Genomic DNA, 17,881 nt, shown 5'->3' with positions numbered 1-17,881 from the left:
TTCTGGATAGCATGGATTTGTCTCTTTCGACTTCAGCTATTCTGGGTTGTATTTCTTCTTGCTACTCCTCCTCTGGTTCCATATTGACCATATTCTTTGTGCTTTGTAGCAGATCGATGACATCCTGCTTGATTTTTTCCAAGATGGCAGGAGCTATTAGGTTCTTCGTGACGATGGTTCTTCTTTGGTCTGCTAATCGCTGTACAGTAACCTGAATATCCGGGTATCGTTCCCGGTATTATTATTATTAGCTACATCGTGCAAAAAAATTTTTTTTTTGCTATATCAGCAAAAAAAAATTCCCGAGTTACCCTGAGAGAGACAGAGTCAAAAGTAGAAGGGAATCATGAAGAAGAGAAAAATGATGATTTCAGGACCCTCCGTGTGCCAGGCCCATACTCATCAGATGTGAGCCCCTGGGGATAATATCTATGTATCCAGTGGTGTAGCTACCATGTAGCAGGCAAGGCAATTTCCTCCTGGTCCGGGGCCCGGCGTCTTTGGCTGACTCCTCTTTTTGTAATTTTCACTAATTAAGTAGGGCCCTCAAATTCCCCCGGGCCCGAAAAAGGGTAGCTACGCTACCGTATATATCACTGTTGTGTATATGTGCGTATATATGTATGTTCTTATATGTGTATGTGTACATAAGTTTTTTTTTTTTTAGGTCCTAGCCGCCGAAATCTCAGGAAATTACGCGGCAGGACCTGCCAGAGTAACTTAAGTCTACTGGGTTACTCGTGTGCCTTCACGGGGCGAATTGGGGCAACGCTGGGCTCCAGCATCTAAATGACCAGATGAACAACGGTACATGACATTACACAGCTACAATACCCACACACTTTTAAACCTCTACCATTCTCAGCAAACTGATACACCCACAAAGAAAGCAATGCGTAGATGGAGGAAAACCCTTGTGCCGCATGACAACAATATACCTTACACCTTACACCTTAAGGGTACTCCTTCCTTGTGGACTTTTGGCAGTCCGCAAAACTGCGGAATCTGGCAGCCTGAGGCATGTAGACCCCAGCGTACGGATTCTGCGGCTTTCCCTGACCGAAATCAACCGTTGACGAGGCTGGATAAATTTTTCCCTCAAGATGATCAGTTAACAGACCTTCCCACTCAATCCATAACATGAATTCTCAAATCTTCAATTCTCCTTCACTGTAGATACGGACCTGTTTGCTCAACAAGAGCTTCAAACAGCTTTAAATAAAATCAATTTATAAAAATGTCCTGTACCTGATTTGCTGGAGAATACTGTCATTAAGAAGTTCAGAGAAACTTATCCTAACATCTTGTTAAATCTCTTCAACAAATGGCTTCTCTGTGACACTTTTCCCCATCTTTGTAAAAATGCACTAGTCAAACTACAAAGAAAATTCAACTGTCCCCCAGAGCCTTCCGCCTCATTACTCTCCTACCGAATTTGGGGAAACTCTACGACGACTACTCGCCGCAAGAATCTATAATCTCTTGCAAGCTCAAGACATCTTTTCCCCTCACCAGTATGGATTCGTTAAGGGCAAGTTTTCACTATTGGACATGTCTATGTGTGTATGTGTTTTGCTCAAGCTTAGTTTTTCAACCCAATTAACGGTTGTTGTTGTTGTAGTGGGGTTTTAGTAGCATCAGCGCCTAAAGCCATATCGCTCCGTGTATTCTGTCTGTAAATTGCGTGTGTTCTAATTTCGATTTTCTGTTTTCTGCACGGAAAAACCCGAGCTTTTCTGGAGAAAAACCAAGCTATCCTCGTTTGAGACCGACTAACTCAGCCAAGTTGTGAAAAATGCCCATTAAAATTCCTCATATAATCGACGAGACTCGAACTGAGGTCTTTTCCACCCGGTATAGGCAGGTGGGTATTCTACTAACTGTGCTACCCACGAAGGCCAATAATGGACCCAACACTGAACCCCCAGGATTCAGTGTTGGGTCCATTATTGTTTTCTGTATTTATAAATGATATTGATGATGGTATATCAAGCTTCATGTCCAAGTTTGCAGACGATACAAAGGTTGGCAGGGTTGTCAAGGATTTTCAATGCACTCAGTGATGCATTGAAAATCTGCAGCACTAAGACCACTTATAGATAGACGACAAGGAAGGTGCCCAGGTTCCATCCTTATATTCTAAAATTAGCTTGTGAACTTATGATGTGCGTAAGTTATTTATTTTTTTTTTTTTTTTGTTTTTTGCACTAGAAATGCGAATGCCATTTATAAATATAACTAAACACCAGAAACCCAAAATACCAGAACTTACCTTGGGAAAACTTATAAATGATATTGATGATGGTATATCAAGCTTAATGTCCAAGTTTTCAGATGATACAAAGGTTGGCAGGGTTGTCAAGGACACTACTGACGCTATGTTGCTGCAACAGGATCTGGAAAGGTTGAGCAGATGGGCTGAGAGGTGGCAAATGAAGTTTAACGTTGACAAATGTAAAGTACTACATATGGGAAACAGCCACCTCAGAGCAACGTATCAATTCTGTGGTATTACACTGATAGTGGTAGAGAATGAAAAGGACCTGGGGGTAATTGTGCAGGCAGATATGAAGTTCTCTGAGCAGTGCAGATGGGCTGCAAGAGTAGCTCATGGTGTCTTGTCAATGATATACAGGAATATTTCTAGCAGGGATAGGGAGGTGATTATTCCCTTGTATAAGGCAATGGTCAGACCACACCTAGAGTACTGTATACAGGTCTTGGAGGCCTCATTTCAAGAAGGATGTAGAGCTGCATCAAAGTTTTGCAAATTACAGTGTCTGGAGACTAGGCACCAGCGAGGGGATCTGTTAGAGGGGTATAAAGCCTTGAATGGTTTGAGCATACGCAATGCTGATTGGATTTTTCCTCTTTCTCAGAATAATCATCTGAGAGGGCATAAATTCAAATTGAGGAAAGACATGTAGGATAGACGTGCGGAAATTTGCCTTTAGCTAGCGGGTAGTTGGTTGGTGGAACAGACTTTCATCCCTTGTCGTGGAAGTTGATAGCCTAAATCAATTTAAGGCTCAGCTGGACAGGTATTTCGAACGAACGGAGGGGTAAAGTGGAAGTGGTTTTTTTTTTTTTTTGGCTGATGCTGCATAAGCTTACTTTCTTGCATCATATGCCTCTACTAATGCTAATGCTAATGCTAAATAGTGACATCATAAATTACTCGCTACGTATAATCAATAATTCATTCTAAGAGATTTTATAAGCGGCAGTCATTTAGTGATATCATGGTGAAAGTGATTGCTGCTAATTTAATTTGCTTTCGGTTTCATCGATTTTTCATAGTATTTTCACGCGTGACTTTTTTTAATTTTGTAATTTTGGCGTTAGTTTCACATATGACGGTAGGTGGAAGGTTATTTAATTACATTTATTTGGGAGGTACTGTGCTGTTTAAAATTTCTGTTAATTATTATTATGCGATTCCTGAATTTTAAGTTAAAATAGAAATAATATAAATAAATTGTAAACATTGTGGAGCCAGTAATAGTGGAGTTCATCTAATTTTTCAAGTAAGTCTGCTGAATTTAAAGTGATAACACGTGTTGTGTATCGTACACGTTGGGTAGAGTTGTTTTATAAATTATTACGAATCACTTTCTACCACCGCCGCAAGTTACCTCCACATCGTACTACAAATAAATGAGATTTTGTTTCTCAATAGGATGGTTCTGCAATACTGAAGTAATGGAGATACAGAGTCAAATTGCAGTGAAGATAGTGAGCGCCGGAATCTCCTTCACCTGGTCGAGGCCGACCGGGCTAGCCAGGTGGGTAAAGTGCCTGCCTTGCAACCCAAAGGTCGCGGGTTCGAATCCCGCATCAGGCTTGGATCAAAGTACTGCAAAAACCTTGGGAGGTGCATTATGGCCACAGAAGCCGATGCGCCAACAACTACAGAAAAAAATAAAAAAAAAACTGGTCGAGATCAGAGAACCTACAATATCTTACAATCTCTGGTCTCTTAGTAACTGAATCCCTTAAAACATTTATACTCCTATTCAGGAATTCATTCTGAAACCAAGTCTAAAAACTGTTTTAGAATCCCTCTAAAAAAAAACACCCGAACTAAGTGTACCCCATATCCCTTGCAGAATAGAATAAAATCTCTGGATAGATTTTCCCCACTAATTGTAAATTTTGTAAATAATTTTGATGTACCACCTGACTTGTTTATTCAGAATTAATACCCAAATTATTTTTGATATTTCTTTCGGTGAAATACATTTCACCCAAAGATCGGGTTGAAAAGTCTGCAGTATACTTTAGCATTAGCATTAGTAGAGGCATTTGATGCAAGAAAGCAAGCTTATGCAGCATCAGCCAAGCAAAAAAAAATAAAGTAAAATAAATAAATAAAAAATAACCACTTCCACTTCACCCCTCTGTTCGCTCGAAATACCTGTCCAGCTGAGCCTTAAACTTATTTAGGCTATCAACTTCCACGACAAGGGATGGAAGTCTGTTCCACCTACCAACCACCCGCTGGCTAAAGGCAAATTTCCGCACATCTATCCTCATCTGTCTTTCCTCAATTTGAACTTATGCCCTCTCAGGTGATTATTCTGAGCAAGAGGAAGAATCCCATCAGCATTGAACATGCTCAAACCATTCAAGGCTTTGTATACCTCTATCAGATCACCTTGCTGGTGCCTAGTCTCCAGACACTGTAATTCGCAAAACTTAAGCCTTTCTTCGTAAGAGTACCCCTTTGTTCCATTCACTAATCTTGTTGCCCTTCTCTGTACTCGTTCCAGTAGCTCTACATCCTTCTTGAAATGAGGCCTCCAGACCTGTATACAGTACTCTAGGTGTGGCCTGACCATTGCCTTATACAAGGGAATAATCACCTCCTTATCCCTGCTAGAAAAATTCCTATATATCATTGACAATACACCATGAGCTACTCTTGCAGCCCTTCTGCACTGCTCAGAGAACTTCATATCTGCCTGCACAACCACCCCCAGGTCCCTTTCATTCTCTGCCACTGTCAGTGTAGTACCACAGAGTTTATACGTTGCTCTGGGGTTGCTGTTTCCCATATGTAGTACTTTACATTTGTCAATGTTAAACTTCATTTGCCACCTCTCAGCCCATCTGCTCAACCTTTCCAGATCCTGTTGCAGCAGCATAGTGTCAGTAGTGTCCTTGACAGCCCTGCCAACCTTCGTATCGTCTGCAAACTTGGACATTAAGCTTGATATACCATCATCAATATCATTTATAAATACAGAAAGCAATAAAGGACCCAATACTGAACCCTGATGAGGGACTCCACTAATAACATTAGTCCACGATGAGCAGTGTCCATTAATTACCACTCTCTGTCTTCTCCCCCCTCAACCACCCCTTTATCCATAGCAGCAATTTGCCTCCAATGCCACACTGCTCCAATTTGTGCAGCAGTATTCCATGTGCAACAGTGTCAAAAGCCTTTCTAAGATCCAAGTATATAATATCAAAGTTATTCCCTGCATCCAGTTCTTTTGTGACTGCATCATAGTATCCAATCAAATTGGTCAGGCAAGACTTCCCCTTAACAAAACCATGCTGTGTCCGAGCTATAACTGAAGTCTTGTCTAGATGATCCTGCAGTGCTTCTTTAACCAGTGCCTCCATTAATTTTCCGTGAACAGAAGTTAAACTCACAGGTCTATAATTACTTGTGTCTGCCTTTGATCCTCCCTTGTGAATTATGGTCACATTTGCACATCTCCAGTCCATGGGTACCTCCCATGAGTTCAAGGAAGCTCTCATAATTATGGCTAAGGGTTTGCTTACTTCCTTTGCTGCCTCCTTTAATATAACTGGATAGATCCCACCCACCGCAGGTGCCTTTCTTGTGTTTATCTTCAACAATTTCTCCTCCACTTTACTCTCAGTTATTACAAGATTCTCTAGCTTACTGCTAGAGTTGAATACACCTCTGGCATTCCCCTTGCTGAATTACTCCTCTTTTAACTTTTATATTGGCCATTATGCTTTATTGTATGTGTGTGCTTCTGATACTTGGGTTAGTAATGTTTTGTATATAAGCAATTGTGTCCATCTTTATTTTGTTTTATTTCCATTTGCATTATAAATTTTTTATCTTAATGTAAACCCCTCTGGCTGTATGTCGTGCGCATCATCATCATCATCAGCCATTTTCAATCCTCTGCAGGATGAAGGTCTCTCCAGCAACTTTCCAGTTCCTTCTGTTTTGAGCACTGGCCATCCATTTACTACTCAAAAACTCATGAATTTCATCTATCCATCTCCGCCTTTGTCTTCCAGGTTTTCTTCTAGCTCCTCTTGGGTACCATTCTGTTATTTTCTTAGTCCATCTGTCATCATGTCTTTGAGCTATGTGTCCTGCCCAAGACCATTTTAGTTCTTTAGTTTTGATAAGAATGTCCTTTACTCGAGTTTGCTGCCTAATCCATGTGTTTCTCTTCTTATCTAACAGTCTGATTCCCAATATAATTCATTCCATTCTTCGCTGTGTAGTTCTTAACTTCTCTTCCATTCTTTTGGTGAGTGCCCAAGTTTCACTTCCATAAGTCATGGTGGGGAGTATACATTGATTCATTATTTTATGTTTCAGACAAACTGGGATATTGCTCTTCAGTATGTGACTATATTTCCTGAATGCTACCACATACAAGTGATTCTTCCCCCCACACCCGTACATTACTAGGTGATTTCACATGCATTAACAATGACAATTACTCGTGCACGTCAACAGAAATGCTTCTTTTTTTTTTTTTTTTTTGTTCCGGGCACTGCTGCCCCCGTGTGTAGGACAACCCGACCAGGATAAAACCCCCTTAATTAAATTGCAAAGTAGGACAAAACTCCCTCGGAAAAATAATAATATGAAATATTTCAACCGTAATATTTATTCTTATTACAGTATTTATAGTTCTTTAAGAATCAATACTTAAGAACACTTCTCTGAGAACATTTCATGTTATTATTTGAGAGGATTTCGTCTTACTTTGCACTTTAATTGAGGGGGTTTTGTCCTATAGAAGTTTTGTCTGGACCCAGCTGCTCCCACACCCCTGCTAATATAAAGAGAACCTGATACTAGCAACTCATACAATTACTGTGAAAAACACCAAATCATCAAGATACAACTTGGAAAAAAAAAAAAAACTCATCTCATCAGTTCCATGCCAGCAGGTACACTTCAAACATCCACATAGAAAACACTTGTATTCTGAAGCTATAAAATTCACACTCGTACAGCATTCAATTACAGTCTTATATTCTTTTGCAAACAGAAAAGCAGCACGATAATTTTGCATTTCCCGCTAAAATCAGAAGCGAATTTGCATCCAATCAAACAATCAGAAATGCAAAATGTGGTAAATTACGCATTCCCAATAATCAGCCAATCGCAGAACTTGACCGGACAATCACTCCGTTCTTCGGCCACACCTGCAACGGTGATGCCCATTTTCTGTAGTTCAGCCAGAATAATATATATAATACTATTTTTAGCAAGGCAGTGTATAGCATTCAGGGGATCTTCAAAAGATTTAGATGAAAATGATAATGGTAACTTTTTAGAACTTAGTGAAACAATTGCTAAATTTGATTAATTTATGGCAGAAAATACTTGCTGTATTCAGAAATCTGAATCGAAAAATATCGTGCATTATTTGGGTAATCAAATACAAAATGAAATTATTTCATAATTTCACAAAATATTACAGATAAAATACTAGAAATGACTATAGAAAATTAAGATACAGATATTAAGGATAATATATGGATAATAAGGATACAAGGAATCATGCTAAATCAATAGCCTTAAAAATAACATCTTATAAGTTTCTTTGTTCAATTATAATTTAGCATGATATTTTAAATAAAATTAATTCTGTAAGTAAAATGCTCCGAAAAAAAAAAGGATTCTGATATACATGAAGCTCTTGAATGTCTACAAAATATCACAGAATTTTTAAAGAAAATAGAAGAGAGGAAGCAGCCCAAAAAATATGGCTACTATCTTTGGCATCGAAGCATCATTTCCAGACGTAAGCACTACGAGGAAAAGATTGAAAAAGCTTCATTTTGATTATGAAAATATAGATCAAGCTATTCACGATCCACAACAAAATTAATTTTTTCTTTCAAATGACAACAATTTTCTCCTTAACTGAAAGGTTTACAAAAATGAATGATTTATTAAATTATTGCAAAGATTTACATATTAAAATAAGTGACGTTGATCGTAATGAGTCTGATATTGATGGGTTAGCATTATCCAAAGAACTTAAGAGTACTTCAAATTTATATTAAAGACAATATAATTTAAATTTAAAAATATATTGTAACTTCATTTGAAGTGTTGCCATATATTTTTAAAAATTATTTTACAGATACATTTTTCAAATGTAGCAGGTGCATTAAGAATTTCTATAACTTTACCAGTTTTAGTTGCCTCAGGTGAATGGAGTTTTTCAAAATTAAAATTAATCAAATTATTTACTGTCTACAGTGTCGCAACAGCAACTCTAATTTGGCAATAATTTCAATAGAAAATGATCTTTTGGAAAAAATAAATGTAAATGAAATGATTAATAAAGTTTCATATTTTAATAGGAAACAAATTTTTTTTTTAACATTATATAATTTTCCTTTTATTTTATTATTGTAGGTACAATTGCTGTGATTTAGAATTTAAAATTTATTTCCAGAATTTCCAAATGATTTTGTTATTTTTGTTTGTTGTTTTATTGTATTATATGTGAGATATGTTGTAATTCTTTTATTTTTTAAATAAATTAATAATAATTATCTACGCCTTATTTTATTTTTTAATCCAAATATTTTGGGGTGGAAAATTTGATTTTACTTACTGGCGGCACATAGGGTCGCAGCCGCCCTGTCAGTGACAAAGTTTAAAGTAATTCAAAGATGAAATTATTATTGATATAAATTTTTGTAGTAATATTTTGGGTCAAATTTCTCAGTCACGTTTGTTGTTAATTTTCCAAATTTGTGTTTTTTTTGTTTTTTTTTTGTTTAGTTTTGATATACTGTATCGTTTGAAATTCCCTAATGTTGATTATAATTCTTATTACACTTGATACATTGTGAGAGATTTTTATACACAATGCTTTATTCTTTAGAACTGCATTTTGGCATAAAGATGGGGAAGAAAACAAAAATTGGAAAGCAAAGAAAAGACAAGTACTATCATTTGGCAAAAGAAACAGGTAATTTTTTTACCAATGATGATTTTATTTTGTAGTCTGTGTCAAAGAGTCAAAAGTGTTTTTGAAACATTAGAAATAGAATTAGAAATGATGCATTGTGTGTGTGTGTGTGTGCGCGCGCGCGCACACACACACACGCATGCTCACATCTTGTATGCACATGTGAGGGACACACTTGCACAGATTTACAGTCATGATTTCTTAGATTAGGGATTACAAGAGAGCTAAAATGCTAATATCATGGGCCACAATACTGAAATCATAAATAAAATATATATAATAGTATTGCCAAAGTGTTGCAAGTATATCTAGCATCAACAACAAAAAAACATTAAATGCAATCCACATTTGCTTCATTTACCTATTTCTTCTAAATATATTCCAATTGCATTTGAAATTTAGATGAACTTCTTGTTTCTGCAAGAGTAGGTATAAGTTTATTCCAATGGATATATTTTGGCTAAAAACAGATTTTTGCATATTTGCATTAAGATTCTCAGTTTGTTTGTGGTCTTATATACATATCTTACCTAGGAGAGGGTAAATCCCCTAAATGTTTAGTTTACTGAAACATCACCTCTGTCATTGCTGCTTGCTGGTAAAAAAATTGGCCAGAAGCAGTTAAACAAAACAATGATACACATTGCACAAACAAAGCACCACTGCATACACATTCCTTGCCTTTTACAGAGTTCTATATCAGCACAGAATGCCATTGCATTGTCATTGTTCACGAGTTGCCCAACATAAACTACAATACATGTCCACATATGGACAGTGTATTGTAGATAAACAAGTGGCTTTGACCAATATGTAAGGATGGTATATCAGCCACACAAGTTATTTTTTCTTTTGTCATAGCATGTAGAGCCCAGAGAGAGAGCGAGAGCGAGCATTCTTTTGAGAGTCATGCAATCTCTGACAGCCTACTCCATTCAAAATAGACTGTTGGTGATTCTAGAATGAAATGAAAGCATGACAGTACCTCCACCATCTGATGATGATGCACAAGAACACCACAGAAGCTCACTCCACATGACCAGGGAATATTCAGAAGGGTAGTACAATAATGTGATCACTTTGAGGATGTATGAACAAATTGTATGGGGCTACACAGCGTCAATTTTAATGGACGAGTGGTATTGCATGAGCTATAAGGAATCTCACTACATCCTATTCAAATCAGATGGTTAGGTGTGGAGGAAACCTAGAGAACATCTGCTGCTGGAGTGTATTATGCCAACAGTGAAATTCAGAATAGATGGGTTTATGTTGTGGGAGTGTTTCTCATGGTTGTGGGGAAAGCTAGGAATATTGAGCTCTATCTTAGCATTTTTGACAGTTCTCTTCTCCAAAAGATGTGTAATTTCCTTGGCTAAGACCCATGTTTGTTCTATAGGATAATGCACCATTCCTTACTGCTGGCACGGTTCAAGAATGGTTCATGAATATGAATGAATAAAAGTTGGTATATCTAGTGCAGAGTACCAATTTGCCTCTGCAGACAATTCTGTTCTCCCAAAGATGTGACATTTCTTTGGTTAGGACCCATGTTTGTTTCTATAGGATAATGCACCATTCCCTACTGCTGGCACTGTTCAATAATGGTTCATGTATAAAAGTTGGAATAGCTAGTACAGAGTCCCAAATCTGAAACCTTGGTAACACCTATGGGGTGAAATGGAATATTTGGTAAGGGCCAGACTAACACATTCCGTATCAGTAGCTCAACTTGTTAGTGTTCTGCAGAAGGATGGAGGACTCTATCTGTTGCAGTGTATTGTTCATTTGTGGAAAGCCTACCCAGTAGATTGGAGTTTGTCATAGCAGCCAAAGTGGGGCCAGCATGCTATTGAAGTGAGTGGTGGTGATACCAATGTTGAAACTGATGTAGTAGAGGCATGTGACGTGAGAAAGAAACCTTATGTAGCTTCAGCTGAAAAAAAAAAAACATTTCACACTTCCATTCCCTCTAAATGTTTGTCAAGTTCCTCATTGAATTTATTTAAGCCATCAACTTCCACAATGACAGATGAAAGTTTGTTCCAGCAATCAACTAACCATTGGCTACAGGCAAATTTCCGCACATCTATTCTACAACTGTTTTTCCTCAATTTGAATTTATGCCCATTCAGGTTCGTAATCTGAGCAAGAGGAAGAATCCCATCAGAATTGAGCCTGCTCAACTCATTCAAGGCCTTATACACCTCAATCAGATCACCGCGCAGGTGTCTAGTCTCCAGATGCTGCAATTTGCAGAACTTAGCATTTCTTGGTAAGATGATCCCCTTCATTCCCCTCACCAACCTTGTTGCCCTTCTCTATACTTGCTTAAGCAACTCTACATTCTTCCTAAAATGAGGTCTCCAGACCTGTATGCAGTACTCAAGGCCATTTTGTATAAGGCAATGGTCAAGGCCTGACCATTGCCTTATACAAAGGAATAATCACCCTCTTTTCCCTACTAGCAAAATTCCTGTATATCATTGACAATACCTCATGACCTGCTCTGGCATCCTGTCTGTACTGCTCAGAGAACTTCATATCTGAGTTCGCAATTACTCCCAAGTCTTTTTCATTTTCTACCGTCCTAAGTGTAGTATCACACAGATGGTACATTTCTCTGGGATTGCTTATACCCATATGTAGTACTTTGCATTTGTCAATGCTAAACTTCTGGTGCCACTTCTCAGCCCATCTCCCAAAATTTTCTAGATTCTGTTACAGTAGCACACTGCCATTACTGTCATTAACAACCCTGCCAACCTTTGTATCATCTGCAAACTTGGGACATTTAGCCTGATGTATCTTCATCAATATCATTGATAAACATACGAATGTTTATCAATAGTAGTAGCAGTAATAGTAGTGGCATATGATGCAAGAAAGCAAGTGTATGAGCTTTTCAGCATCAGCCAAAAAAAAAAAAAAAAAAACACACCATTCCCTCCAAATGCTTGTCCAGTTCCTCCTTAAATTTATTCAACCTATCAACTTCCACAATGACAAATGGAAGTTTGTTCCAGCAATTAACCACCCGCTGGCTAAAGGCAAATTTCCGCACATCTATTCTACATCTGTCCTTTCTTAATTTGAATTTATGCCCCCTTAGGTTCGTAATCTGAACAAGTGGAAGCATCCCATCAGAATTCAGCGTGCTCAACCCATTCAAGGCCTTAACGCCTGAATCAGATCACTGCGCAGGTGCCTAGTCTCCAGCCACTGCAATTTGCAGAATTTAAGCCTCTCTTGGTAAGAGGATCCCTTCATTCCCCTCACCAATCTTGTTGCCCTTCTCTGTACACGCTCAAGCAAATCTACATCCTTCCTAAAATAAGGCCTTCAGACCTGTACGCAGTACTCAAGGCGTGGCCTGACCGTTGTCTTATACAGAGGGACAATCACTTCCTTTTCCCTGCTAGCAAAATTCCTATATATCATTGACAAAACCCCATGACCTGCCCTGGCAGCCTGTCTGTGTTGCTCAGAAAACTTCATATCTGACTGCACAATTACTCCAGGTCTTTTTCATTTTCTACCACCTTAAATGTAGTTCCACACAGTCGGTATGTTTCTCTGGGGGTTACTTCTACCCATATGCAGTACTTTGCATTTGTCAAGGTTAAACTTCAGTTGCCACTTCTTAGCCCATCTGCCCAAATTATCTAGATTTTGTTGCAGTAGCACACTGCCATTAGCAACCCTGCCAACCTTTGTATCATCTGCAAACTTCAACATTAAGCCTGATATACCTTCATCAATATCATTGATAAATATACAAAACAACAGAGGACCCAACACTGAACCCTGTGGGACTCCACTAATAACATTAGTCCACGAAGAGCAGCGCCCATTGATTACAACCCTCTGTCTTATTATTATTATTATTACTACTAGCCATATGGTGCAAGGAAGCCTGAGGCTTATGCTGCACCAGCCAAAAAAAAAAAAAAAAATTCTGACTTACCCTGAGAGAGAGAAAACAAGAGTCAGCATTAGAAAGGAATCACCAAGAGAGGGAAGAATGATGATATCCAGCTCAGGACCCTGGGTGTGCCAAGCCCATACTCACCAGATGTGAGCCCCCGTCTTCTCCCACTCAACCATCCTTTTATCCATTGTAGCAACTTACCCTTAATACCATTCTGCTCCAATTTGTACAATAGTCTTCCATGCGCAACAGTGTGAAAATCTCTCCTGAAATCCAAGTATATGGTATCAAAATTATTTTTTGCATCCCGTTCCTTTGTAACCACATCATAATATCCTATCAAATTTGTCAGACAAGACTTTCCCTTAACAAACCCATGCTGTGTCTGAATTATTGCTGCAGTCTTGTCTAGATGATCCTGCAATGCATCTTTAACCAGTGACTCCATTATTTTACCCGGAACAGAAGTTAAACTAACTGGTCTGTAATTACTCGTGTCACCCTTTGAGACTTGGGGATGCATTTGCACATCTCCAGTCCATAGGAACCTCCACTGAGTCCAAGGATGCTCTCATAATTATGGCTAAGGGTTTGCTTAGTTCCTTTGCCACCTCCTTTAATATAACTGGATAGATCCCCATCCACCCCCAGGTGCTTTTCTTATGTTTAACTTCAACAATTTCTCCTCCACTTTGCTCTCAGTTATTACAAAATCATTAAGTATCCTGCTACAATTTGATAACCTTCTGCCATTTTCAAACCTTAATAATTCCTCATGTGTGAATGTAGATGCAAATTATTCATTCAGTTTGTTTGCTATCTGAGCAGGATCATCAACAGTCGAACCATCGATGTCAAGTGGACCAATCAGATTCATCCCCTTCCTTTTAGAATTTATATAAGTAAAGAAATCCTTGCTGTTTTTCTTAGCATCTTTTGCCAAGGATTTCTCGTAATCTGCCTTCGCCTGCCTAACCTCCTTTGTGACCTGATTACAGACTAGCTTATATCTGCCATAGCCTTTGTCGCTTGATAATTTATATGCACCACATGCATTTTTCTTCTCTCTGTTACGAGTCTCATTAGTTCATTAGATAACCATTTAGGCCTAAACCGTCAACAATATTTCTTAATAGGTATGAAACTTTTAGTAGCTTCCACGATTAATTCCTTGAATGCTTCCCACTTAGAATTCACTGTTGGTAACATCGTCAGTTGATCCCACTGTACAGAATTTAAAAATTTTCTGAGACCACTGTACTCACCTTTACGGAATTCCTTCAGTGATAAACATTGGCTAATACTAAATAGGTGTACCAAGCACCATCAAGGAAACTTGTCTATTCTTGTTTAGAAATTTATTTTTTAATAAGATTTAAAGGAATAGCACTTTACATAAGTACTGAACAAAATTATCAGTTTATTTATTCTGTGTAAACAGATAGGATGATTAAAATTATTTATGAAGATATCCCATTAACTTAATATAGCACAATGTTTGAAATTTCAAAGCCAGTTTGAGGTTCATTTTCAAGTTAGATATCTTGTGTTGGTCTGTGAACACTGAGAACTATAAGAGATCTACGAACTAAATTGAAGCCTGAGTCTTGTTTTTTAAGACTTTGACATGCAAATTAGCCCATAAAACATTCAGAAATGATGTACTGGTGCAGTATGGGCTTTAATGCTGATGCATCATAAAACCACTAAAACAATTATCCTTGTAAGATATTTTGAATATATGTGATGTAGAGCAAAGTTTAAGAGTAAAATTATAAATGCATATTTAAGAATGGATTTAATAATGTATAATAAATTTCATCTCTAAATATTTGACAGTAGTTTCTTCTTGCTTAGTTTTATGATAGTGAAATTACATAGTTCCTTTTATGGTAGCTAGTAGTATAATCTTTTATTAGAGGTGATGAAAAGTGACTTTTTTAATTGATCATTATAATAAATAAATTCAGAACCAGATACTAAAGGTAAAATGAATTATTAATAGAGTTTTGGATTTGTCTGTGTGATCATTTAAAGATTAGTTGCTCATTAAATGTAATTTAAAAGTGTTTTATTGTGTTTCTTAAGTTTGTCATTTTGCCTTTCCTGCTTTCTTTTGATTAAATGTTAATAATCACTCTTATAGGTTATCGATCTCGTGCTGCATTCAAACTAATTCAGTTGAACAGAAGATTTGAATTCCTTCAAAAGTCAAGGGTGCTAATTGACCTGTGTGCTGCTCCTGGTGGCTGGCTGCAAGTTGCACAGAAACACATGCCAGTGTCAAGCATAATTATTGGTAAATTTATTTTTTCTATCTTCAAATACATGCATGTAATATATCGTGGATCAAAATATTGATGCCATTTCTTTTCTACTTGGGTTTTAGGTGTTGATATGGTGTCAATCAAGCCAATTCCAAATGTGATCTCAATTCAAGGTGATATAACAACAGAGAAGTGCAGACAGGTAATACTGATTTCCAGAATAGCCTTTGTTAGTGAGAAAGTTAAAAGAATTGATTTGATATTGAGCTTGTCTGTTTAAATTTATTTTAAATATATTTATTTTTTCACTGATACATGGTACAGGTATAGGACCTTTTATCTGGTAGGCTTAAAATATAATGGTCACCACTTTTTTTTTTTTTTTTTTACTTTTTGGTTTTTGAGTCCCTGCATTCTGGTTTACATTGGGATTAAACAAAATGTGTAAATTAAAAAAAAGAAAGAAAGAAAGATAGATACATTTTCCGGTGTTCAGTAAGTAATTGCAAATAAATTTATGCAGGCATGAATGAATTAATTTTTTTAAGCTTGTAAAGTGAACAGAAATGGATAGCATAGTTAAGATGCCTGCTGTTAACATTTTTAAAAGTCACACCATGCTTTCATTGGCAGAAAAAGTAGCATGTTGTACTCACTAATTTTTACCATTGGCCCAAGTGGATACTGTATTGCAGGCTGTTCATCTAAATTTGTCATGTCATACTCGCATTTCTGGATTTGCCATGTAGTAAAAGAAATATGTGAGCAAAAGTGCAGTAAATGCACAACTCAGTTCTGTTGTGTTAGTAGATTGCTGTAATAAAACAGTTACAGTGAAGTTGTCACTTCCCATGGTGACTGTGTTGAGCATAAACAGAAATTTATATTTATTTTATTAGAAAAGTTTGTGACGGGGAAATAAATTCATAACAAAGTGCAGACTTCTAATAACAGTTCTTCTAAACAGTTTCATTCAGTTGAACAGAAAATTTGAATTCCTTTAAAAGTCAAGGGTGCTAATTGATAGTGAAAGTCAAGGGTGCAGATAGTGAAATTTAATTACACTTTAATTAGTGAAATTTAATTATAACCAGTGTAGAATATTAATTTAAAAAAAAAAGAAAGACAGACACAATTTTTCTGTGAATGTTGTGTTCAGGAGTACTTCTATTAATCTATGTAATGCTCATGATGTATAATTCTACTTATCTTTTGTTGGTCTAATAATTGTGATTAACAAGAAAGGTAGCCTTTACTAATTGTTGACAGGAGTGAGCAGTATTTTATGTAATAATGCCATCCCATTTATTTTCTGTGAAAATAAATCGTTATTTCTTTCTGAATTGAGGAAGGATATCATTCTCAGGTTCTGTTTGCATTGTATTGGAAATGAAAAACTTACAGAATAAAGTTTGGTTAATTAATTGAAAAATCAGAATAAACTTTAACCAGGCATTTATAGCAACTATATTTACCATTAGCATTAGTAGAGGCATTTGATGCAAGAAAGCAACTTATGCAGCATCAGCCAAAAAAAAAAATAAAGTAAAAAAAAAAAATAAAAAATAACCACTTCCACTTCACCCTTCTGTTCGTTCGAAATACCTGTCCAGCTGAGCCTTAAACTTATTTAGGCTGTCAACTTCCACGACAAGGGATGGAAGTCTGTTCCACCTACCAACCACCCGCTGGCTAAAGGCAAATTTCCGCACATCTATCCTAGATCTGTCTTTCCTCAATTTGAACTTATGCCCTCTCAGGTGATTATTCTGAGCAAGAGGAAGAATCCTATCAGCATTGAGCATGCTCAAAACCATTTAAGGCTTTGTACACCTCTATCAGATCACCTCGCTGGTGCCTAGTCTCCAGACACTGTAATACGCAAAACTTAAGCCTTTCTTCGTAAGAGCACCCCTTCCATTCACTAATCTTGTTGCCCTTCTCTGTACTCGTTCCAGCAGCTCTACATCCTTCTTGAAATGAGGCCTCCAGGCCTGTATACAGTACTCTAGGTGTGGCCTGACCATTGCCTTATACAAGGGAATAATCACCTCCTTATCCCTGCTAGAAAAATTCCTATATATCATTGACAATACACCATGAGCTACTCTTGCAGCCCATCTGCACTGCTCAGAGAACTTCATATCTGCCTGCACAACCACCCCCCAGGTCCCTTTTATTCTTTACCACTGTCAGTGTAGTACCACAGAGTTGATACGTTGCTCTGGGGTTGCTGTTTCCCATATGTAGTACTTTACATTTGTCAATGTTAAACTTCATTTGCCACCTCTCAGCCCATCTGCTCAACCTTTCCAGATCCTGTTGCAGCAGCATAGTGTCAGTAGTGTCCTTGACAACCCTGCCAACCTTCGTATCATCTGCAAACTTGGACATTAAGCTTGATATACCATCATCAATATCATTTATATTGATGATGGTATCAATATCATTTTTGC

At 37.3% G+C, this 17,881-nt stretch overlaps 1 protein-coding gene across 1 annotated transcript in view; it reads left to right on the top strand.

Moving 5' to 3' along the window:
* Positions 1-3,428: 3,428 nt before the first annotated feature.
* Positions 3,429-17,881, top strand: part of LOC150085174 (pre-rRNA 2'-O-ribose RNA methyltransferase FTSJ3) — a 169,127-nt gene continuing 154,674 nt past the window's right edge. Inside the window, exons 1-4 of the mRNA XM_090373859.1 lie at positions 3,429-3,527; positions 9,141-9,227; positions 15,305-15,457; positions 15,548-15,627. Of these exons, the coding sequence (XP_090229985.1) occupies positions 9,161-9,227; positions 15,305-15,457; positions 15,548-15,627 (300 nt within the window). The 5' untranslated portion in view covers positions 3,429-3,527; positions 9,141-9,160. The remainder of the gene's footprint in view (positions 3,528-9,140; positions 9,228-15,304; positions 15,458-15,547; positions 15,628-17,881) is intronic.

Source organism: Mastigoproctus giganteus, chromosome 5, assembly GCF_048544385.1.
Source record: "Mastigoproctus giganteus isolate SK-2022 chromosome 5, ASM4854438v1, whole genome shotgun sequence".
In the NCBI taxonomy this organism is placed as follows: domain Eukaryota; kingdom Metazoa; phylum Arthropoda; class Arachnida; order Uropygi; family Thelyphonidae; genus Mastigoproctus; species Mastigoproctus giganteus.
Note: the sequence above shows the minus strand (reverse complement) of the source record. Positions and strands in the feature narration are given on the sequence as shown.